The 26,451-nt window shown below is 45.9% G+C and overlaps 1 protein-coding gene across 1 annotated transcript in view; it reads right to left on the minus strand.

Annotated features, from left to right (window-relative positions):
• Window positions 1-26,451, minus strand: part of LOC121002404 (proline-, glutamic acid- and leucine-rich protein 1-like) — a 69,273-nt gene that overhangs the window by 31,231 nt on the left and 11,591 nt on the right. Inside the window, exons 3-4 of the mRNA XM_040433862.1 lie at window positions 5,360-5,416; window positions 5,067-5,099 (exon numbers count right to left, since the gene is read on the minus strand). Coding sequence (XP_040289796.1) covers window positions 5,067-5,099; window positions 5,360-5,416 — 90 coding nt within the window. The remainder of the gene's footprint in view (window positions 1-5,066; window positions 5,100-5,359; window positions 5,417-26,451) is intronic.

Genomic DNA, 26,451 nt, shown 5'->3' on the forward strand with positions numbered 1-26,451 from the left:
AAGACCAGCATTTTAGACCCTGGTCTTAATACCCCTTGCTCTGGTGCATGATGCACCTAAGTTATGGAGAGGCACCGGCTTCTACATAACTTAGGCGCATCCACGGCTGGCCTAAGTCTACGCCAGCTCCCTTGCTGCTGTAGGTTTAGATCATTTTATATGCCTAAAACAGGCATAGAAAATGATAAATGAGACCGGCTGGCCTGGCCCCACTTCCCCGCCACGCTCCCTTTTTTTAAACCTGACTTGAGCGTGTAAAAGTCGCAGATTGCAGCGCAAATAACCTTTAAGCTGCAATCTGCGCCAGATGTACGCCAAAAATTGGAGTATATCTGATAATACATTACCCCCATGATACAGAGGACTGTTTGTAGGACTGTATGTATGAGTATATATATATATAGGACAGTGTATATATGGCTGCAGATAGGATATTGTATAGAACCTTATATAGATTACTGTACATAGGACTGTATATATGATATTGTATAGAATTGTATATAGGAATGTACATTGGAATGTATATAAGCCAGTGTACAGATTTGTATACAATACTACATAGGACTGTATATAGGATAGAGTACAGAGTTATATACAGGACTGGACATAGGACTGTATATAGGACAGTGTAAAGGATTGCATATAGGAATGTATGTATGTTATTGTACAGGATTGCATATAGGGCTGTATACAGGACAATGTATAGGATTGTATATAGGACTGTATATAGGACAGAGCATTGAATTGTATTCAAGACTGTATAAAGAACAGTGTTAAGATTTGTATGTAAAACTTTACATAAGACGGTATATACTACAGTGTATAGATTTTTATAGGACTGCACATTAAACTGTATATAGTACAGTACATAGGACTGCATATATGACAGTGTATAGATCTTTATATAGAACTGCACATAGGACTGTACATTGGACAGTGTCTAGAATTATATATGTCTGTATATAGAACAGCATATAGCATGGTATATAGGACTGTTCATAGGCAGTGGCGTGCCTAAGGTGTTTGGAGAAGTAATTCCCTCCGTGCCCCCTTCCCAGTAGTAATGCCCATTGTGCCCCTTCATAGTAGTAATGTCTATTGTGCCCCTTCATAGTAGTAATGTCCTCTGTGCCCCCTTCATAATAGTTATGCTCATTGCACACTCTTCACAGTAGTAATGCCCTCTGTGTTAGTAAAACAAAAAAAACTGTAACTATTCATCCCTTCTTTGTGCCTCCTTTACAGTAGGCATGCCTTCATTGTGCCCTCCTCACAGTAGTTATGTCCTCTCTGTGCCTCTTTCACAGTAGTAATGCCCTATCTGTGCCCCCTTCACAGTAGTAATGTCCACTATGTGCCCCATAACAGATATGCCTCTTCAACGGAGTAATGCATGCCTTGCCCCCTTCAAAGTAGTAAAGCCCTCTGTGCCCCCTTCACATTAGTAATGCCCTCTGTGCCCCCTTCACAGTAGTAATGCCCATTGTTCCCCCTTCATAGAAGTAATGCCTTTTGTACCCCTTCATAGTAGTAATGTCCATTGTACCCGAAATAATTTGTAAAACAAAATGGGATCCGCTCACCTTTATCCCCCTTCAGGACAGGTGCTTCAATCCAAAATTTGAGTCACCCCTCAAAAGGTTTTTGGATAAGTATATAAAATGAATGGATTGGTCACTCTTATATGGAAATATAGGATGTTTTATTTGTTATATAATTTAAAAAGGATAAAAATAAATAAATAAAAACACATATGATATTCTTTACATAAATAAATTATCTACATAAAAGACTGTTGTGCGTATATTTCATACACTATCCTGTATCTACTCTTTACCTTGCTATCAATTATCACTTAAAAAATAATAATAACAGCTCCAGGATAAGTACCAACAGTGTCAAAAAATCTCTCTCTGCTTCCAAACGGACTATTCAGTCTTGAATGTACTGTAAGCAGATTAAATTAGAGAGAGACATTGGCACAGACAGTATTCATCTGATACACTCGACACCACATACATTGCTATAATAACATAACATCCAATGTTTATAATATGAAACAACCATATAGTGGGTCAGGACGTCTTCTTATTCTCTTGTAAGTATGTCCAGAGTCTGTTTTTAACACAGGAAAATTTTCCAACTTTTGTAGGTAAATAGTTGGGTATGTAAACTCTTCACTATTATTTTTCCCGGCAGCTTAGCGTATAGCCAAGGTAACCTGTGCAATGCTTTTTATGTCCCAAACAGGCAATATTAGAAGAAGCACTTCGGCCGCCACAGATAGATATTATGTTGCATCCAGCTGCTATGGTTGTGGCCGTAATACAAACTGATACTTCAGTAGGAGAAGCAGTTCATTCAGTTGTTATTTTCAAAAAAGGTAGTTCTGATTGTAATACCCACTTGTTTGTGGGCTTTATTCGCACCGTCGAATGAGTCAGGACTTGGGTTCGAGCTATTGCTCCGATACAGCAGCCGGCGTCCCGGCTATGGAGCCGCTCGCGTCCCACGTGTCTTCCGCAGATGCTTTGAATTGAATGCGAGGATCACTGACTTCTCTCCGTCGGCGCTAGTAGATGACGTGTTTGTAGCAGTTTGACACTGAATCCAAAGGGTTTCTTTTCTTTGTAGTGCACTTCATGAAAGACGGGGTACTTTGTCCAAGGGTATGACGCCAGTCATGAAAGACGGGGTACTTTGTCCAAGGGTATGACGCCAGTACTTTGTCCAAGGGTATGACGCCAGTACTTTGTCCAAGGGTATGACGCCACTTGGACAAAGTACCCCGTCTTTCATGAAGTGCACTACAAAGAAAAGAAACCCTTTGGATTCAGTGTCAAACTGCTACAAACACGTCATCTACTAGCGCCGACGGAGAGAAGTCAGTGATCCTCGCATTCAATTCAAAGCATCTGCGGAAGACACGTGGGACGCGAGCGGCTCCATAGCCGGGACGCCGGCTGCTGTATCGGAGCAATAGCTCGAACCCAAGTCCTGACTCATTCGACGGTGCGAATAAAGCCCACAAACAAGTGGGTATTACAATCAGAACTACCTTTTTTGAAAATAACAACTGAATGAACTGCTTCTCCTACTGAAGTATCAGTTTGTATTACGGCCACAACCATAGCAGCTGGATGCAACATAATATCTATCTGTGGCGGCCGAAGTGCTTCTTCTAATATTGCCTGTTTGGGACATAAAAAGCATTGCACAGGTTACCTTGGCTATACGCTAAGCTGCCGGGAAAAATAATAGTGAAGAGTTTACATACCCAACTATTTACCTACAAAAGTTGGAAAATTTTCCTGTGTTAAAAACAGACTCTGGACATACTTACAAGAGAATAAGAAGACGTCCTGACCCACTATATGGTTGTTTCATATTATAAACATTGGATGTTATGTTATTATAGCAATGTATGTGGTGTCGAGTGTATCAGATGAATACTGTCTGTGCCAATGTCTCTCTCTAATTTAATCTGCTTACAGTACATTCAAGACTGAATAGTCCGTTTGGAAGCAGAGAGAGATTTTTTGACACTGTTGGTACTTATCCTGGAGCTGTTATTATTATTTTTTAAGTGATAATTGATAGCAAGGTAAAGAGTAGATACAGGATAGTGTATGAAATATACGCACAACAGTCTTTTATGTAGATAATTTATTTATGTAAAGAATATCATATGTGTTTTTATTTATTTATTTTTATCCTTTTTAAATTATATAACAAATAAAACATCCTATATTTCCATATAAGAGTGACCAATCCATTCATTTTATATACGTACCCGAAATAATGCCTATTGAATCTTCTTCATAGTAATAATGCGCATTGTGCCCCCTTCACAGTAGTAATGCCCTATCTGTGCCCCCACTGTGTTAACCTTGTCCTGTTCCTGATGCTCCGATCCAGCTCTCCCCGGCTGGCACAGATTGCCCTGCAGCACTGTGTGGGAGGATCAGAGGCAGATTCCCGGGCTGCAGGCTCCTCTCACACTGACAGTGATCTGTGCCTGCAGGCTGAATGGGGGAGCAGGAAGCAAAAGCCTCTGTGCTTCACCATTCAGTGAGCCGGCCTGAAGGAGAGAAGGAGTGTGGGGGGATGAGCGGTTAGTGAGCGGTCTGTATGGATGGAAAAGCTCATTGCTTCTGGCACCCCCCTGGCAGCGGGCACCCGGGGCAGACACCCCCCTCTTCCAGGCACGACTTTGTTCATAGGACTGTATATAGGGCAGTGTATAGAATTATAGTCTGTATATAGGACTGTATATAGGACTTTGTATAGGACTCTGCCAGTGATCACTATTCACAAATTGCTTCTTTTTTGTGAGTTTTTCACATGTAATGTCAGACATATTGATATTGCAGAAGACGGTTCCGTCGTCACTTATACTCCATTAACCATTTCATGAATGGGAATGTTATGGACTTGGAAACTAAGAACACAATTATGATTATTTTGTTTTATTTCTTTATATACATTTTTTCTAATTATATCAGATTTCTATATTCTGTCTTCTATTACACATATTTCTTCCTTGATATGCCAGGACAGCGGGACATGATTGAGGGCGATTTTCTTCAGGTGATGCTGAGGACCAGAGATGTTACAAAGCTCTTATTCTGTTGTCAGCTTGGAAACAACAGCACAAGACCCGAAGGAATCTGCAGGAGATAAGATCGAGGACATTAGAGAGATAGATGGACTGGTTTGGTGGTGAGGAGAGGGGGAACTGGAGTCATTTCTAATGGAAAACCATGGGACAGGTCCTAGAGATATGAACTGATTACAGTGGTCCTCCTGCCCCCCCCCCCCCTCTCCCCACACACACACACACACACACACACATACACAATCAGATGGTATTACTAAAGGAAATGTTTCTACAAATGTAAGTGTTCCCACTAGGGACCTAATTGTCGTTTAAAGTGAGAGCGGTTCTCTGCAATGTCTCTCTGCGCTGAGTAATAGGAGGGGGTGCTGATGACAGACCCTAAACTATTAGCAGGATTTACCCGAATAGAAGAAGTAAAGGGGGTCATCTAAAGTGTTGTATTTACCTTGTTAATCTGTTGCTGCTGCTCTTTTTGATGCTGTTTGGAAAGATAAGAATTGATTGTCAAACAATTCCCTGGATGGTCAAACACAGTGGGGTCCCAGTGTCCCAAAAACAACCTCCGTTCCACAGTTCATGACAGCTCAACAAAATAAAATACATTATTTCTGTAGCGAGAAGGGGGAGCTCAGTGCTTACTGAAGTATTATAGAATTCACTAGGAGCTGTATAAACCCCTATGCAGTGAGCTCCCTCTAGTAGCAGTTACAGGTAGACTGAAGGTTAACTATGACTCACCTGTTCCTCACGCTGCATCTTCTTAGACACCTTGGTGTCCACCACCTACGTTTTGGTCTAAAGTAAAGATTCAAGTAGATAAGAGCAGCTCCATGTGGTGATGCTTTCCAGGATCAGTCTATATGGTTCTGTACACTGACATGGTCCTCAATCATTATATATGTGTATACTGTCTGTATATAATCAGCTCATTAAAGATGGAGTCTGCACTCACCTTGTTCTCTCAGTGCTGTCAATGTTATTCACTTCTATTTCTCCCTCCTGGTCTTCCTCCACTACCTCATCCACCTCTTCAATCGCCTCTTCGTCCTCCATCACCTCCTCCACCTCTTCTTCTGCCACCACTTCCTCCACCTCTTCATCCTCCACCACTTGCTCCTCCTCTTCCTCCTCTCTATCACTATCCTCGCAATTGGACAGAACAAGTCATTATATATGCAGCTCTTAGGACACCCCATGTCTGGCCCCTCGGGCAGCCATGGTTGTTCTATAACTTACCTGATGTTATCCATCTCCAATATCCTCCGCATTCTATAAAATAAGATAAAGTTCCAGTGTCAATCACTGACAAAGAAATATAATATATAACATGCCCCCATATCAGATAAATACATGGAGGAAAGGGAAAAATCTCCTCCATACATCATACAGGGTGATAGTCCTTTGTATTACACATGTAAGAGCCAAGCCCCCCAGGACTCCACCTGTAATTCTAGTCCAGTATCTGGAGTACCTGATCACCTATGCCTCACATACCCCCAATTATATCAGCCCTGTAATCTGCAATCTGCTACATGACTGGCAGTCTCTAGTGGTGGTTATGAGTGTAGCACTGCTAGCGATGCCTTTACTCACCGCTCCCTGGTCCTCTTCTCCAGGGTGGGAGTGTCCTGACAGCTTACAGCTTCAGGATGTAATGTGGATAGGTGCACACCATGAGCTGACTCTGTGTGACGTCAGGTCGCTATACAGCACTGCAGAAAGACCTGCCTAATTTCCAGAGTGGCAGCAGGGGCATCCAAAACAGGAGAGATGAGTTGTTGTTGTTTTTTTTTTGTCTAGTCTTAGGTCTACGATTAGGGGGTGGAGGTTTTAGGTGGCCAAATAAATTTTGGGTCTGATCCTGTGGGTAGTTATTAATTCATGGGGTAAAATACTAAAACTGGTGCAAAATAGAACTGACTTAGTTGCCCATAGCAACCAATTAGCTTCCACCTTTCATTTCTGACAGCTCCTTTGGAACATGAAAGGTGGAATCTGATTGGTTGCTATGGACAACTAAGCCAGTTCTACTTTACATCTGTTTGATAAATGATTCCGTTAGTGTTTGATCCTGGGGCCTACATGAATTTTGGGTCTGATATTAAGTCTGGATGGATTTGGGGTTTAATCCTGGGGTTTATATTTAGGGTCTTTTCCTGGGGTCTGTATGGATTTGGGGTGTATGAAATATACAGTCTTCAAGAGAAATTGACATAACGATCTAGACCAAATGGAGAACAAAAGGAAAGGAAATAACTCAGATCAGTGGGGACATCACCAATTAGTCACTGGATATAGGTTTGTTATACCTGTGACTGCTTTGTTTAAGTGTGTTTCATTCTCTTTATTATAAAATAAGGTCACTATAAATTGAATAGGGGGAGGGGGGCTCAATTTTCTTACTGTGCCTAGGGCACCAAAATACCTTGTCCCAGCCCTGCTCACCCATTCATCCTGCCATCCATCTCCTCCTCGTCCTCTTCCTCCTCTCCTTCGTCTTCTTCCCTGTTGGACACAGAACATTATACATATACAGTATATATATATATATATATATATATATATATATATATATATCCTAGGACACCATTGGTCAGGCATCTTTGTGTCCCAGCATTGTCAGTTTACCTATGATTGTCCTATAACTTACCTGATGTTCTGCAGCTCTATGTCCGATATATTCCTCCTCAGTCTGTAATACACAGTACAGCTCTGGTTATAATCATTGACTATCCTCCTATTATCACACACTGATACATTAAACAGTACTGCTCTATATCAGTCATCACCCATGTGTAATAACTGGACCCCCTCATTATCTGTACCCCACATATCCCCTTATGTCACTCAAGAAATCTGCTGAATGACTGATGCCCTCCTGTGGATTATGTTTATAGCCAGGTTTATGCGCCCCTATGTTTTACACTATGTGTATAATATAATAGGGTGTATTATATATGTACATAATATTATCATGATACTTACCTATCTCATGCCCCATCCACGTTTATCTGTTGTTCCTCGATGTTCTCCTCCTCGCCTCTGTTTGACGGAAAACATCTTGTATAAAAGTATTTTCTTATAACAGCCAATGAGTATTATATATACAGGTTGTGTCATATTCATAAAGATGATACAGTTGGCTTAATTTATGAAAATCAGCGCAAAAGTCTCATAGGTTTTTTTAGCTTTTTAGGTATTTTCTTCATTATCAGCAGATTGAAGTTACAGAGGAGGTCACAGTGCTTTGTCTATTGGAGATTGTAGGGTAACATCCAGAATAATGGAGGTGATATATTAGGGGAACAGTCACTGATCTATATAATGTATGTAACAGTGTGCCTTCTCCTGATTCCTCTCCACATGAGCCCTCATATAATTCTTATAATGTACAATCTGCTGCATGGCTAGTGCCTGCCAGTGGTCACTATGTTTTAGCTGTGTATATATCACAATGTTTTATATCCTCTGTATAATATGATTGGGTCTTTTATATTTGTATTTAAATTGCCCATGTTGACTATATACTTACTCATCTCCTCTCCCATCTCTCCTCATCTCCTCCACCATGATGTTGTCATCTTCCTCCACAATGTTTTCCTCTTCTTCTTCCTCCAGAATATTACCCTCCTCTTCTATGAAGTTAAGCTCCTCCGCGATGTCATCCTCCTCCTCCTCTTCCTCCTCCACAATGCTCTCCTCCTCCAAGATGTTTTCCTCTTCTTCCTCCAGAATATTACCCTCCTCTTCCATGATGTTAAGCTCCTCCGCGATGTCATCCTCCTCCTCCTCTTCCTCCTCCACAATGCTCTCCTCCTCCAAGATGTTTTCCCCTTCTTCCTCCAGAATATTACCCTCCTCTTGCATGATGTTAAGCTCCTCCGCGATGTCATCCTCCTCCTCCTCCTCTTCCTCCTCCACAATGATCTCCTCCTCCAAGATGTTTTCCCCTTCTTCCTCCAGAATATTACCCTCCTCTTCCATGATGTTAACCTCCTTAACAATGTCACCCTCATCCTCCTCCAATATGTAACCTTCTTCCTCCACAATATTATCATCCCCCTCCTCGATGTTGTTCTCTTCTTCTCTGTTGGAGAGAAAACATCTTGTATAAAAATATTTTCTTGTTATAGCCAATTAATATTATATCAATGAGATATGTCACATCCATAAAGATATTATAATTGGCCTTAATTATGAGAAATAGTGGCATATACTGACCAATCATATGGCTGTATTTATCTGATTTATAGTTTTAGGGTTTAGGAATTTTACACATATTCAATGGATTACAGATAACGCTTCAGTGCTTTCTCTATATAGAAGAATGTGAGGTAACATCCAGAAGAATAAAGACTATACATACTGGGGTAACAGTTAATGATCTTGACAATATCTTATATTATTATACCAGTGATACATACATCAGATGTTCAGCCTCCTCCTGTCTCTCCATCTCCACCTCCTGACTCTTCACCTCCTCCATCTCCTCCTCTCTCTCCACCGCCCCTATCTCCTCCTCCTCTTTTTTTCTCAAATCTGGTAAAGAATAATGAAAACTATAAGAATCCAAGACACTGTCTTTCTGCTGTACAGATATGTAACACACAGAGGATGAAGGATGGTGTCACCCTTCAGTCACTATATACAGTATATCCATTCTGCTAAATACGCCAAACTGTAAGACACAGGTGGATAGGCGACAAAGAGAAATACATATCTTTCTAATTTAACAGTGAGTTTCCTAGTGATAGATTCCCTTTAAGGTTGGACTAGAGCATTACAATTAAATAGAAACAAACCGTCCTATTGAAGTGAATGGGGCGGCTTCTTGTAGTTACACCTGCTCACTGCTGCAATGTCGACGGCGTGCAGGTAAACAATAAAGGGAAGGCTACGCTGGCACGGCGCGTGGCCTTCTCTTCAACCAGCTGATCGGCGGGAGTGCTGGGTGTAGGATCCCTGTCGATCTGATATTGATGACCTATCCTGAGGATAGGTCATCAATAAAAATATCCCGGAAAACCCTTTTAACATATTGATGACCTTGCAACCCCACTCAGTGGTACCAATAACTCACTTATACCTGCACCCCATGATGTCACATTGTACATTTACAGGAAAGGTGGACTCACCTAACTTGCGCAATTCACTAACCAAATCTGCAGAAGAAGAAAAATAAAGAAGCAATCATTACTGAAGAGGAGGAGACATGATAGAAGGAGATGACAGACATAACAGGAGCTGAGGACACAGCGAACTTACCTCCAACACCAACTACAGCTCTCTGTGGAATGTCAGCTCTTCTCTTTCTTTTATAATATTTGTGATGTCATAATGTGCGGGGGTGGAGTCAGCAACCACAACATTCTGTGATGTGACATCACAATCAGCAGCAGCTTTTATTTTAATGGACCAGGCAAGGCATATAATGTGTATGATGTCATAATGTTTGAGGGAGGAGTCAACAACCACAACATCCCAAAACATCACCGGCAGAAACAACTTTTATTTAACCCCTACATGGTCAGACAGTTTTAGGTCATTAAGGGCTCAAGCACACAAACGTATTTTCTTTCCATATCCGTTCTGTTTTTTTGCAGACCGTATGCAGAACCATTCTTTTCAATGGGTCCCCCCAAAAAACAGAAGCTACTCCGTGTACATTCTTATGTACATATAACATATTTATTAACTTTAATTAACTCCTTCTGGGGGGAAAGACCAATTCCACATTGATTTTTGCATTATTAATTTTGCCCCGTTCACTGCGTGGCATGAATAACATTTCACTCAGTCTAGTCTTCAGGCCAGGACGATTACAGAAGTAACAAATAAAACATTATGTACTACTTTGTTTAGAGCATGTTCTCATGGAGACGTACTGCCAGAATTTTGCTGCTGCGATTTAAAGTCAGATAGGTCATTAATACCATCTCTATGAATAGGCCCAACCTACGGCTCTCCAGCTGTTGTAAAACTACAACTCCCACCATGCCCTGCTGTAGGCTGATAGCTGTAGGCAGACTGATCATGCTGGGAGTTGTAATTTTGCAACAGCTGGGGAGCCACAGGTTTGCCATCCCTACCCTTCATCCCCGGAAGAAGCCAGGTCACTGGCAAAACGGCGTTGGGTCAGGAGGCGGCCGAGAGTTCGACACACCACACAGGGTATGCTTTTCTTGTTTTTTCACCAAGCCTTACTGTCGTCACATTTGCCTTCATTGCAGTTTGTTTGGGGCTTTTTTTGCCATGAGGCGTCTTGATGTTTCTTTCGTTTCTATACCTTTTCCCTGTCTTCTGGTGTGCTGATCTCCCAGCCCCTCCTTGGGTCCTGTTCCTTATCTGTGTGTCCCGCCTTTGTGCTGCCTTTTACCATTATGTATGTATGTACTGTTAATAAAGCTTTTTGATTTTTATAATTGTGAAAGTCACGTTCATTTTTTGGCGACATTTGTGTCTCCTTGTGGGTCGGGTTTTTTGCGACTATTTCTGTCTGGTAATTATTGGTTGAACAGCTGTTAAACGGGCATGCTCCTGTCTAGACGGCTGTTAAAAATGGCCCCATCGATTTCATGGGCAAAAATAGGACGTCCTATTTTTTGTTGGCCGCTATTTACTAGACCTTTAAACAAACAAACAGCCGTGTGAACAGCCGCATAGACTGCAATTGGTTAGAATTGGCTATATATGGACGCTACTTAAATTGCTGTCACATGACCTAAATAACAGCACTCTCCTCCAAGATACAGTCCCATGTAAATAACATCACTCCCTTCCCTTCAGCCTCTGCAACATAAAGTCCGACGTAAATAAGGTGAGGTGACGGTTTTATTGGTACCATTTTGTGGGACATACGCGTTTTTGATCACTTGGTGTTGCACTTTTTGTGATGTAAGGGGACAAAAACTGCTTGTTTTGACACAGTTTTTTTTTTTTTTTTACGGTGTTCACCCGAGGGGTTAGGTCATGTGATATTTTTATAGAGCTGGTTTTTACGGACGCGGCAATTCCAAATATGTCTATTTTATTTTATTTTTTCTATTTTAAATTTTTTTTTTTTATCCCTTACTTGGGGAATTTTTTTTTTTACATGTGAAACCTTTTCTTTATTTTATTTTTTCAACACTTTATTTTTTTATTTTTTATTTTACACTTTTCGTCCCCCATAAGGTCATACAAGACCTCTGGGGGACATTTACTTCACTTTTTCTTTTTTTTTCTACTGTTGATTTCTCCTGTAACTGGGGCTGACATAGTAGCCCCAGTTACAGAAGAAATGCACCCCCCAGAGAGGCTGTACAGCGTAATACTGCGCTGTACAGCCTCAGTGCAGGGCTGATCGAGGTCTCTGAAAGACCTCACACATCTCCTGCACTCTCCGGTCCCGGCGGTCATGTCGCATAGCGCTTCCTGCTCTGCATACACAGCGCTCGGTGAGCACTGTGTATGCAGCGATCCAGAAGGCAGGGACACCTGGGCACTGTCCCTGCCTTCCCTCTGGATTGCCCTGCTGTCACTGACAGCGGGCAACCCGATCAGCAGCTGCACGATTAGCATGCAGCTGCAGTTTCTGAACGGACGTTCTGGAACGTCCATTCAGAAATAGAGATCCACCTCCCGGACGTTTATATCCTATGGGCGGACGGGAGGAGGATAAATAAGGGCTGAGTCATGCGCTCTGCATGACACACGTGTTCAATCTGGTTGTCAAACAGTTCCTGAAATCTTCTGCAATGAGCAGGACACTGGGTCATTGGGGCTGCTATGATGTGGGTCAGATTTAGGTGTAACTAAGTTTGTGACGCCAGTTGCAGCTTGCGCAGGTACTGTAAAAGGGCCCTTTAAGATGGTATGGCTCATGTACTAGGTTAGGAATGCCAGAGGGGAATATTGTCTCTGTATTGTGTCAACGGTGTCTCCTACCTGTAGTACGGCTGGACTCCTGTATCCTGGCTCACATGCAACAAAATTGAGTGTTGTAAATAGGAGTAATGGAGGAATGACGGAATTCCACACAGCAAATAGGGTCCAACTTGTCTTTACTTGATGTTATTATATGCAGCTTTAGATCCATACAATGTTACAGCAATAGTCTAGGGTCCCAGCAGGTATTGGCAATATGTGGCAGGAATTATATCCATATATTCTGCATCTAGTACATACGCCTATAGAATCTGGCAGGTATCTGTCTTCTGCTCTGTCTATCTTCTGCTTTGTTTGGGCCTGACTAGCTATGGAGGTACTTATCTTCTCCTTGTATTTGGAATCTGTACTTACAGGACTGCTCGCAGGGAATGGTGGTTTCTTCCTGGAGATCTGATAGTTCTGAAGATGGCTGCTTTCTTGGTCATCAGCTGAGGTAAGGGACTCAGGCTGGGAAGGTTGCTTTGGGCCTCAGCAAAGGCCTGAAGCCTTGGTTGGGATCTCTGTTTTCTGGGAGCTCCTATGCACACAGCCTTCCCCTTGCAGGGAGAGCTGGAACACACCGGATCTAACTGGTTTTTCCCTCCCTTGCCGCAGGGCGTGGGGAACTCCACTTCCCTTAAGCAGGGGGGCAGAACAGAACTGGAATGTCATTCCTGGAACAGATGCTGGTAAATCTGGCTGTTCAGGGCACTGGAGACTTGCCGCCTAGATCTGACGGCCACATGAGCTCTGTGGGGGCTGAACTGGAGGAGGAGGACATTGGAGCACAAGCAATATGTAGCAAAATGGGTGATTTTTCTACACAGGTGACAAGAGAGGAGAAGCAGGAGCAGCCGGAGGAGCTACAGGGTGATGAGGAAGAGGAGGCAGAGGACCCAGTCACACCGTGGCAGTATGCAGTGGAGATGGAGGCAGGGGGTCCCTCCGAGTCACTTGCACAAATGGCCCAATGCATGGTTACTTGCTTGCGTAGTGACAGCCGAATTGTCACCATTCGGCAGAGGGATGACTTCTGGCTCTCCACCTTGTTGGACCCTCGCTACCAGTCCAAAATGGGACCCTTTTTAACACCTACTGAGAGGGAGGACAAACTGAACTACTATAGAGACATCCTATGTAGTCAGTTGGCCGCTGCCTATCTGCGCCATCGTCCATCCTCTCGCAGGTCTGACCGAGTAGGCCCACTGCGCTCATATTCCACTGCCATGGCTGCTGGGGAGGGGTGGGGTGGCAGGAGCAGTACCAGCTTCATCAGCAGCAGCCTGAGTCTAGAGTCGCTGATGAGCAGCTTTCTTCACCCGCATAGTGAAGAAACTACTCACCAGCAGCAGCATCTAGACCTGGAGCAGAACCTGAACCAGCAGGTGCTGGCATACTTGGAGAGCACCCTGCCAGCCATAATTGAAGATCTAATGGAATACTGGGCAGCCAAACTGGATTTGTGGCTGCAACTGGTGGATTTTGCTCTGGAAAAGCTGTCCTGCCCGTCCAGTAGTGTGGTATTAGAGCGGGTGTTTAATGTGGCGGGGGCAATAGTTGCCCCAAGAAGAACTCGCCTGTCCACCCAAAATGTGGAGGGACTGACCTTTGTCAAGATGAATTAGGCGTGGATCAGCCAGTATTTCCACCCACCAATTGTCACGGCCTTTGGTTTGCGCTGTGACACTGTTGCCACACTTAAGGTTGCCCGCGGCAACGTGTTGCTGTGAGAGAATGCGGTGGCAGTGTCTTGGCCCTCTGGGTGATTGCTGTGACATGGTTGCCACGCATGCTGTTGCCGGTGGTAACGTATGGTTTGGTATGCTTGTGTGTGCACTTCCCCTTTAAGTGGCTTCCTTCCTCTGTCTGGTGTTGGAAGGGTTAATTCCCTTCCTAGTGTTTTGTGAACACTGGGTGTATGTGTGTGTGAGTGTGGCTGCTTGGGCTATTTAGCCTCTGCTGGATGCCTGAAGCTCAGTGTTCCTCCAGCCTTGGTGTATGCTGGTGGTTCACTGTTCCAGGGTCTTTCCATCTGTCCAGTGAGGGCCACCCTTGTGGTCATTGATGTTATAATGGTGTCTCTTTACCTTCTTATTTTTCGGTTTGCGTGAGTTATGTTCAGGGTCTTGTATGTCTTGTGTTGTGTTACATGGCTGGTGATGTTTGGTGTCCAGCATGTTTGCTAGACATTCCCCTGTCTCACGTTTAATGCAGCTATGGATGTCCTGGGTTCCTGTGTGGTTGTGGTTTGTGCTGTGTCCTTTAATGTTGGTGTGGACAGCAGCACTTGTGCACGGGTTTCAGTCAGTGTGGCTGTGGCAGGTAAGTGTGTTATGGGTTTCGCTTACCTGCCAACTTCATATGCTGTATGTGTTCCCCTCTCCTTGCAGCCTGGCCTCAGATAGAGACTCCTGTTCCTCCATGACTGGGATGAACAGGTCGTCTCTTCCCAGCTCCTTGGGGAGGGATTACCAGGGTGACTCAGGGTCTCTAGGAATCCAGAGTATGAGCCGTCCTACCATCGGGGTCCGCTCATACGGTGAGGAGTCAGGGAGAAGATTAGGGACGCTGTAGGAGGTGACCTGCTCCCTTATTAATCCTTTTAGCCACGCTGATACCCTTTTACCATTTGACACCGCACGATGTGGGGTTTTCTCCACTCCCCACCGTGACACCAATGCCTGATGTAACAGACTAAATCATCCATGGTGCCGCACCAACACTTTGACAAAAGAGACCGGTTTCTTCTGGCTATCTGTCTCAGCTAGCTACTATTCTGATGCTGCTAGCCTGCCACCCGCCTGATGCCACACAACTGACACCAAGTGCTCCTTCTTACACCCACCATCGTCAACGGCTACGGTTATTGACACCCACCTCTCCACTCTGTCACCGGGTCACTCTGTGGTCTCCTCATGCTGCTGCCACCTCCACACTATGTCAGCTTGCCACTCTGTGGCTTCCTGATGCTGCTGCCATCTCCACACTGTCACCTTGCCACTCTGTGTCCACCTGATGCTGCTGCCACCTCCACACTATGTCTCCTTGCCACTCTGTGTCCTCCTCATGCTGCTGCCACCTCCACACTATGTCACCTTGCCACTCTGTGGCCTCCTGATGCTGCTGCCACCTACACACTATATTACCTTGCCACTCTGTGGCCTCCTGATGCTGCTGCCACCTCCACACTGTTATTGTGCTACTCTGTGGCCTTCTCCTGATGCTGCCACCACCTCCAGACTCTGTCATTGGGCCGCTCTGTGGCCTCCTCATGCTGCTTCCTCCTCATCACTATGTCATAGGGCTACTCTGTGGACTTCTCATGCTGTTCCCACCCTCCCCAATTCATGACTGGGCCACTATTTTGCCTTTTGGCCTGGCTGACATCATAATTTATTTGATCCTTCTTCTGATCTGAAGGAAGGAAAAATGAGACGCACAACCGATCCTGTCTGTGTAGCAGCTGTAAGGCCTGTAAGGTCCCATCAGAATTGGCTTATGATTTGGTAGCCAAAAGCAGGAGTGGGTGCAAAACACAGAAGACATGCAAATATTCCATTCACGTGTCATCTCGGTTTTGGATCCACTCCTGGTTTTTTTCAGCAATAGCAATACTGATGGATTACTGACCAAATGCTGATTGAGTGAAGGCGGATTCTCCACAGACAGGATCTGTTTTTTGTGGGTTATTATTCTGACGGATTAGAGGAAGGGAAAAATAGTTAGTGACGTCTACACATACTTACTGCTGACACCCTCTCCACTCTGTCAGACGGCTCTACTTGTATAAGCATTTAATAGAACAGGTTCTGTAGACATCTATGTGGAATCCGCTGACGACGGTGTAAAAGGGGTGCGCTTCTTCTTCGCGCTAACATCGACCTGTAATGCTGAGTTCATACTTGAGTTATTTGGTCAGTGTTGGCCCCGTGACTGCCCAAATAAGTGAAGTGTGCAGTTAATATAAGAGTGACACCTGTCTTCTGCATGTCATACTGACTCTCAGTATTATTTCACTACCACAGCAGACTCTATGTTTGTTACTGCAAGGCAGTGTTCTATACTACTTAAAAGGCTCTCTGCAGCCAGGAAATAACATTTTTTTTATGCGATTCGAACTGAATTTTTTCAGAAAATTTGTCGAATCGGCTCTCTGCAGCAAGGAACTAGCATTTTTTCAATGCGATTCGAACTGAATTTTTTCAGAAAATTCGCCGAATCGGCCGAATCGAAATAACAGTCTTTTAATGCAATTCGAACTGAATTTTTTCAGAAAATTTGGCGAATCGGCCGAACCGAATCGAATTCGCTCTTCTCTAGTCACTATGCAAGCAACTAAGCATGCATCTTGCCATTTGTGCAAGGGACTCGGAGGGACTCCCTGCCTCCATCTCCACTGCATACTACCACGGTGTGTCAGAGTGATCTGCCTGGCCTTCCTCATCGCCCTCATGCTTTTCCTGTTCCTCTCCTGTCATTTGTGCAGATAAACCACCCATTTCTGTATATAATGCTTGTGCGTGAATGTCCTTCTCTGCCAGTTTAGCCCCCACAGGGCTCAGGTGGCCGTGAGATGTGGGCTACACCTCTTCTGTCCCCTGGCCAGCCAGATTTATCAGCATCTCCTCCAGGACGTGAAGGAGCTCATTCCGTATTACTGGCGACGGACCTGGGCCTGAGCAAACTGCAGGTGTCACGCATGAGTGGCCACTGGCTAAAGTCGAAATTACACAGAGGATTAATCCTGTTCCTATATTTTATCAAGTCAGCTCTCATGTGTAGCACTACGCCAGTCTGATTCACCAAACCGGCCCTTCATGTGTATATGTTTAACGCCCTGATTCGGAGTCTCACTTGGGCCCCGCTTACACAGTCTTTATAATCTGATCAGCCGTACTTTTTTACATCAAAATTTTTCAGTGAAACATCAAAAACTACTCACTCATTAGAAGCGCTGTCCGCACTTTCAAATCCTTCATTGTTTCTTTACATTGTTTGGCTCAATTATTTACATTAGAATGCTGAACTGATTTTCATTCCATGACACGCGACGTTTCAGGGGTCACGCCCCCTTACATCAGGACCAGTAAATGATGGGAAGGAAACACAGCTCCCTTCTGCTGAGGTAGTGGAGCCTTGACTGCTGGAAAAGGCTTGCGGGCTGCTAGGAGATGCCTCAGGCTGTTTTTTCAAGGCCACTTTATGGTGATTCTGCATGTGTTGACGCAGGTCTGTGGTGCCAACATTGGCAGCCTGGCCACGCTTCACCTTCTGCCCACAGATTCTACACATAGTAACACTGACGTCCTCCAGCGACTTGATGAAAAATTCCCAGACCGTGAGTATGGCATTTTCCCCCCACCACTGCGAGTTGACTGCCTGCTGCTGCCTCTATGAGCCCCTGCACCACTAGTTGTTTCCGGACAGGTAGGCTCCTGAGTAGCAAATGGTCTACCCCGGCCATGGTTGGCTCCAAACCTCACACTGCTGCCACTCTGCTGACTCATGGCCACGCTACAACCCTGCTGGCTTAACGCTGGCTTACGTGCAAGCTGCCACCCTCATCCCCGATGAAGATGATCCACTACTGTCTGCACATCACTGATGTCCCCCTCACCACCCTAAAGGCTGCGTGCTCGACCGCTTGCAACACCTGCAGGGAAGCAGGGAGCGGACGGCTACCTGCTTCCATATGGAAATGAACTGCAGCCTCTGTGTCCGGGGTAAGTGCTCCAGCGGATTCCACCCCCCTAACCTACACCCTTTCTGCTCTGTATAGATAGTGCTTGTTTGGACAGGTGAATGTAATGTACAAGCATATACTGGATGAGCATGCATCAGGTATATACAGTGATGGTCAAACGTTTTGTGTCTGAAACAAATGGTGGTATATTATTATGAGATCTGAAGTTCTGCGAAAATATAGACTTAAAATGACTTAAGTGCATATAGAGTTTACTAAACTATTATAAATTATATATACAATATTGTAACGGCATACAAGGCAATGCTCCAAACTCCCGAACGGAACCACACGAATAGCTGCTAACAGACGAATAGGAAACGCACCGAAGCGGCTTACACTCCTAGCAATCAGTCTCTAACAGCATACAGTGAATCCCCCCCAAGAACGAGACGAGGCTCCGTGTTGAGGGTCAAGCAGTGGTCACCCATAGCTGTGTGTTTATTGATCTTATATGACATTGGTACACATCAGTACCACCCACAGGGTTTTGTAAAACAACCAATAAACACGTACAATACAGTAAAACACTCCCACACAAAATCCTCCCCTCTGCCTGTGATATAATTACCTTACACAATGGGTTGATGTAATTATCACAGGCAGGTGAATACACAATGTCTTCTGTCCTGGAGACAACCGAGGAGTAATTCAATTATCTCTCAGGACAAAAGGAAATGGCCAATACACACGTGGAGACAAAAGGACAGACATCACTATTCAAATATACAATGTCCCACCCATTACAGTAACATAGACATTTAACATATCCCCAGATGGCTTGGATCTGAGAGCTCAGATGCCACAAACACAGTCAAATCGCCATGGGGTTTAAGTTTTGCATGGGCTGATGAGAGGGCCCATAATCCTGGGGCAAGAGGCTGGCAACCAGGCCCCTCCAAAACCCAGTGGCGAGGTTAGTTTTGCCACAAATGTATACAAAGATAAAGTAAAATAACAATTCCCGAAAGTTGTCCAAACAAATAATCAAGCTCCCATCGACCAGCTCCCAACATGGTGCTCAGCCAACCCCATATGAGACAAAAAGAGGCAATGGTGGCAAGACACATCTTACTCTGATGATGTCTTCAATGGAGCTGAGCTCTTTGTTAAATATCTAGAGGTTTTCTAGTCTCCTGGACCCTCTTAACCCTACCTAAAGTCAGCAGCGCATGTAAAGTTACTTCATCCTGCAGGAATACAGCTAGGTATCTGACATCACTAACCAACCAATTAAAACCTTGTATACAGGTGGCAATTTGCATACAATGTATATTGGTATGAAGTCATTTCTTGCTATAACATTTAGCTCAGAAGTTTAAGATAAGTAATTAACTTATCACAAAAAAACCATTTCCACTGCATTTCACCCCTGCCACAAAATGACCTGCTAACATAATTTCAGTAATCGTCTCATTAGCTCAGGAGAAAGTGTTAACATGGAAAAGGCAACTGCTTACTAAATTAGAAGAATAGACTGATTGGGGGGTAGTGCTTTAAATCGTCGCTTTCTTCTGTTAACCATGGTTACTTCCAAGGAAACATGTGCAGTTATCACTGCTTTGCATCAAAAACGCGTCACAGGCAAAGACATTGGTACTTGTAAGATCAACCAAGGAGAGAAGTTCAATTGCTGGAGAAGGAAGCTTTACGATACCCAAAAAAGTCCTTCAAAGAACGTCCAGGAACGTCTCCTAAGAGGATTCAGCTACAGGATTTGGTCACCAGCAGTGTGGAGCTTGCTCAAAAATGGAAGCAGGCAGGATTGAGTGCATCTGCATGCAGAATGAGGTGAAGGCCTTTGGAGGATGACCAACTGTCAAGAAGAGCCGCAAAGAAGTCACTTCTCTCCAAGGAAAACATCAAGGACAGACTGACATTCTGCAGGAAGTACAGGGATTGGACTGCAGATGACGGGATTAGACTGCAGATGACTCGGATAAAGTTATTTTTTCTGATGAAGCCCCCTTTAAACAGTTTGAGACATCTGGAAAAATCATTATCCGGAGAAAAAAAGAGAGTTCTGGCATGAGTCCTGTTCATGCCAACAGTAAAGCATCCTGAGACCATTTATGTGTGGGGTTGCTTCTCATCCAATGGAGTTGGCATAGCCATAATTTTGCCACTATCAAGAATAAAGAATAATACCAAAACATCCTCCAAGAGCAAATTTTCCCAACGATCTAGGGGCAATCTGGTGATAAACAATGCTTTTTCCAGCATAATGGGGCACTGTAAGATCCTCACCTGCTTTGCACTCCAGGGGAACCAAGAGGGGTCCTCGTGGAGTTGCGGGACAGGTTATGCGTGTCTCTGATGCACCAGCGCTGACCCCTTTGCGAGCCAGTGCGGGGATGCGTTCGCGTGGACATCGGAGGGGAGGACCGTCGGAGTCCCGGGGACAGAGTGGCCAGGCGAGTGACAAGACGCCGCGGCCAGGATTGTCTCCGGTGTCTCCTGCGACTTCCGTTTCCGCATCTGGGTCCACGCGCTCGCATACTCGCGCTGAGTCAATCATGCGTCCGTGCGTACGCACGAGGGCAGGTTCGCAAAGGGATACACGGTCGCGAGTACGCGCTTCTTATGCGCTTCGTCGACCAGTGGCGCATAATATACTGACTCACAAGAGCAAAGTGGATTAGGGAGCCAGCCATGGGTTAATCAACTTGTGATTGCCTTAGGCCATGTACTCAGGTGCAGGGCAATTTGTTCACCTATGGTAGTGGACACTTGGCACCCTGGGATTGGTCAGCAGGCATTTAAAAGGAGGTCTCTCAGGGTGATCAGTGCCCACTGTTATTTTCCCTCAACCAGGTATAGGTCACAACTCCTAGTGACTGAAGACTGCCAGGAACTTTGTCCTTTGCAGCGGACCCAAGATCTGGAGTGACTCGACTGCCAAGTGCACAGCATCATTCAGCACTGGTTGGGACTATTCCTGGAATCTCCTTGCCTGTTTTTTTGTTATTATTCCTTGTTACCAGCAAGTGTCCTGGACGTTTATGTTTCTGGTGAATAAACACCTTTTTGCTTTCATCACTGGTCTGTTTGTTGGTGCCTTGCATTACAGAACAGTGGGCCCAACTAACAGTTGCCATGGACAAAATCCAGCAGCAGCTGAGTGAATTAACGGGAGCCGTTAACCTGCTGTTCCAACGACGCCCAAATATACCAGCAGCCGCTGCAGCGCAAATCCAAGAGCAACTGACAACTGTGATGGAGGAGGTTCAGCAGCTTATCCAGGGAGACTCAGCACTACCCGTCACTATCGCAAGGCATCAAACAGAACCTAAGATCCCTCTGCCTGACCCCTTCACAGGAGAGCGACAGGAGTTCTTAAACTTCAGGGACTCCTGTCTCCTTTATTTCCAGTTGCGTCCGATGGCTTCTGGCACTCTCAGGCAGAGAATTGGGACTGTAATGTCACTGCTACGTGGAGACCCCCAACGTTGGGCATTTAATTTGCCTCAAGACCATACAGCTTTTTCGTCAGTGGACGCCTTCTTCGAGGCTATGGCTGTGATTTACGATGACCCGGATCGTACTCGCACCGCAGAGTCCAATCTTGAGCATATTCAACAAGGCCGCCGCCCAGCTGAAGAATACGCTGCAGAATTCAGGCGATGGGCAGCTTTCACCACCTGGGGCGACGCAGCCCTACGCCATCGCTTCCGTTTGGGACTTTCGGATGCGGTCCGGGATCTTCTTTTGGCCTTGCCTACCCCCTTCTCGTTGGAAATGGCTATCTCTCAGGCAAACGATGCCGACAGGCGAATCCGTGAGAGGCGAGTGGAACGGTCGTCTCGGTTTTCATCCTCTCGACCACATCCAGGGCCTCTTAAATCGGCCGAAGAGCCAATGGAGTTTGGATCCTCCCATCTCACACAGGCAGAACGAGCTCGTCGCCAACAGAAAGGCCTGTGCCTATTTTGCGGAAAGTCTGGACACCTCGTTAAAACCTGTCCCCTCCTGCCGGCGGGAAACGAATGAACCTAGGGGGCATAGAGGAGAACCCCCTAGGTGCTATTATCCCTCCTCCAAGCCGGGTGATGGTATCCATATCCTTACGGTGGCAAGACAAGGTCCATGAGTTTTCAGCACTAATCGATTCTGGGGCCGCTGGGAATTTTGTGGACTCAACCTTGGTTCGTCGACTTGGCATCCCGTTGATCCAGCCGAAAACCACCATGTCAGTGACCGCGATTGATGGTTCCCCTCTTCAAGATGGTCGTGCAGTGTGGATGACTCCGGGAATACAGGTAACGGTGGGGGCTGATCATCGGGAGACCTTAAGCCTTTTTGTCCTTGACATGCCATCCACTCCCGTGATTTTGGGTCTCCCTTGGTTAAGGCTCCATAATCCAGTAGTGGACTGGCGCTCGGGTCTTATTTGTCAGTGGAGTACGGAATGCCTTACTAAGTGCATTCGTCCCGACCTGTCACTAGCCTCCATGGAAGTATTAAGTACTTTACCACAGCAGTATCATAATTTCCGAGATGTGTTCAGTCCTCAGGGGGCTGATGTATTACCTCCCCACAGGTCATATGATTGTCCTATAGACCTGTTGCCAGGTACCATGCCACCACGAGGGCATCTTTATAATCTCACTGGGCCTGAGGTTCAGGCTCAGCGGGAGTATATTAAAGAGAACCTTGAGAAGAATTTCATTCGTCCATCCACTTCCCCTGCTGGAGCTGGATTCTTCTTTGTGGAGAAGAAGGATGGAGGCTTGAGACCTTGCATCGATTATCGTGCCCTTAATCGGATTACGGTGAAGAATCGGTATCCACTGCCTCTGATTGATGATCTGTTTTCTCAGGTGGCAGGGGCCCGAGTCTTCACCAAACTCGATTTAAGGGGTGTTTATAATTTAGTTCGCATTAGAGAGGGTGACGAATGGAAGACCGCATTTAATACCAGAGACGGGCATTACGAGTATCTCGTGATGCCTTTCGGTCTCTGTAATGCTCCCGCGGTCTTCCAGGAGTTCATCAACGATGTTCTCAGAGATTTCTTGGATAGATGTGTTGTTGTCTATTTAGATGACATACTAATCTACTCTTCGGATCTGGTCTCTCATCGGAGACACGTGTGTCAGGTTTTCCAGAAGCTGAGGGAGAACCGCCTCTATGCCAAACTTGAGAAGTGTCTGTTTGAGGTGAAGGAGTTGCCTTTCCTGGGGTACATTATCTCAGAAAAGGGATTGGCTATGGACCCATCCAAACTTTCTGCTGTCTTGGATTGGCCTCAGCCTAAGGATCTTAAGGGGTTGCAGCGTTTCTTAGGCTTTGCCAACTTCTACCGCAAGTTTATTAAGAATTTTTCTGCGATAGTAGTACCTCTCACCAACCTCACTAAGAAGGGAGCTAATCCTTCTAAGTGGACGAGAGAGGCAGTCAGAGCCTATGAGACGCTGAAACAGGCCTTTTGCATGGCACCAATTCTTACTCATCCAGACACCTCCAGACCTTTTGTTCTCGAGGTCGATGCCTCAGAGGTCGGTGTAGGGGCAGTTCTCTCACAGTATTCTGGGGACCCTGAGAGGTTACATCCCTGTGCATTCTTCTCTCGGAAGCTCTCTCCAGCCGAGTGTAATTATGATATCGGCAATAGAGAGCTTCTGGGAGTAAGATTGGCTTTTCAAGAGTGGAGACATTGGCTAGAGGGTGCAGAACATCCCATCACGGTTTACACTGACCACAAAAATTTGGAGTATCTAGAGAGTGCCAAAAGACTCAACTCCCGACAAGCCCGGTGGGCATTGTTTTTCACCCGCTTCAATTTCCGCCTCACTTATAAACCAGGTTCCAAAAACGTGAAGGCAGATGCCCTGTCCCGCTGCTTCCCTGAGGCTGCTTCCGTCCTGGACTCTGAGCCAGAAACCATTCTCCCAACTAAATGTTTTCTTGCTGCCCTGGGGGCCGCAGAAGTAATGGAGGACTTGTCCTCTCTTCTTGAGCCTTCACAGGCAGAGAGTCCACCTGACAAACCCGAGGGTCGATGGTTTGTACCCATTAACCTTCGATTGGAGGTCATCCAACAGCTTCATGACTCAAAGTCTACCGGGCATTTGGGTGTTAAGAAAACACTTGCCCTTGTTAAACGTCACGTGTGGTGGCCCAACATGTCCGTGGATGTTAAGGCCTATATCCAGGCATGTACTGTTTGTGCCAGATGTAAACCGTCCCGGTCTGCCCCTTCTGGGACTTTACTCCCACTGCCAATTCCCCAGGCTCCATGGACTCACATTTCCATGGATTTCATCACAGATTTGCCAAGGTCCTATGGAAGTACGGTAATCTGGGTAGTGGTGGACCGTTTTAGTAAAATGGCCCATTTTATCCCACTCCCTGGATTGCCCTCGGCCAGAGAATTGGCAGATCTGTTCTTGAATCATGTCTTTCGATTACACGGAGCGCCGGATGACATTGTTTCAGACAGAGGAGTGCAATTCATCTCTCGCTTCTGGCGTTCTTTCTGCTCCCGATTGGGTATTAATTTGTCTTTTTCTTCTGGTTTTCACCCAGAGACCAACGGTCAGACGGAAAGGACTAACCAGACCCTGGAGCAATATCTCCGGTGCTTCGTGTCAGACTGCCAGGAGGAATGGGCAGCGTATCTACCCTTTGCGGAGGTGGCTTATAACAACTCTGAGCATGCTTCCACTAAGATGTCTCCGTTCAGGTGCGTGGGGGGCAGGGATCCAAGACTCTCTTCTTTGGCCGGACCCTCCACTGACTCACCGGTGGTGGATCAATGGTTCGAGGATAGACGTCCCATTTGGTCGTCGGCCCAGCGGAATCTCCGCAGTGCGGTGGCGCAACAGAAGAAATTTGCTGATCGTCATCGCACCGTAGAGCAAAAGTTTAAGGTGGGAGATCAGGTGTGGGTCTCCACCCGGAACATTCCGCTGCGTCCGCCATCTTCCAAGTTGGGTCCTCGATTCATTGGCCCATACCCAGTGACACAAAAGATCAACCGAGTTACGTACAAGGTTGCTCTTCCACCGTCGATCCGAGGAGTGAACACCTTTCATGTTTCACTTCTCAAATCGGCAGCCGACTCCGCTCCCTTCATTCAGACCCCATCCCCGCTGGAGGTCCAAGGGGTACCGGAGTTCGAGGTGAACAGAATTTTGGACTCTCGTTTTGTCCAAAGGTCTCTTCAATACTTGGTGGACTGGAAGGGTTTTGGTCCAGAGGAGAGATGTTGGATACCTGCTCGCCAGGTGCATGCGGATGAGTTGGTGGCAGCCTTTCACCGGGATAATCCGGGGAAAGCTTGCTTGGAGTCTTCAGAGCCGCCTCCTCGAGGCGGGGGTAATGTAAGATCCTCACCTGCTTTGCACTCCAGGGGAACCAAGAGGGGTCCTCGTGGAGTTGCGGGACAGGTTATGCGTGTCTCTGATGCACCAGCGCTGACCCCTTTGCGAGCCAGTGCGGGGATGCGTTCGCGTGGACATCGGTGGGGAGGACCGTCGGAGTCCCGGGGACAGAGTGGCAGGCGAGTGACAAGACGCCGCGGCCAGGGTTGTCTCCGGTGTCTCCTGCGACTTCCGTTTCCGCATCTGGGTCCACGCGCTCGCATACTCGCGCTGAGTCAATCATGCGTCCGTGCGTACGCACGAGGGCAGGTTTGCAAAGGGATACACGGTCGCGAGTACGCGCTTCTTATGCGCTTCGTCGACCAGTGGCGCATAATATACTGACTCACAAGAGCAAAGTGGATTAGGGAGCCAGCCATGGGTTTAATCAACTTGTGATTGCCTTAGGCCATGTACTCAGGTGCAGGGCAATTTGTTCACCTATGGTAGTGGACACTTGGCACCCTGGGATTGGTCAGCAGGCATTTAAAAGGAGGTCTCTCAGGGTGATCAGTGCCCACTGTTATTTTCCCTCAACCAGGTATAGGTCACAACTCCTAGTGACTGAAGACTGCCAGGAACTTTGTCCTTTGCAGCGGACCCAAGATCTGGAGTGACTCGACTGCCAAGTGCACAGCATCATTCAGCACTGGTTGGGACTATTCCTGGAATCTCCTTGCCTGGTTTTTTGTTATTATTCCTTGTTACCAGCAAGTGTCCTGGACGTTTATGTTTCTGGTGAATAAACACCTTTTTGCTTTCATCACTGGTCTGTTTGTTGGTGCCTTGCATTACAGGCACCATGTCATTAGAGA

Source organism: Bufo bufo, chromosome 5 (assembly GCF_905171765.1).
Source record: "Bufo bufo chromosome 5, aBufBuf1.1, whole genome shotgun sequence".
NCBI classification, from domain to species: domain Eukaryota; kingdom Metazoa; phylum Chordata; class Amphibia; order Anura; family Bufonidae; genus Bufo; species Bufo bufo.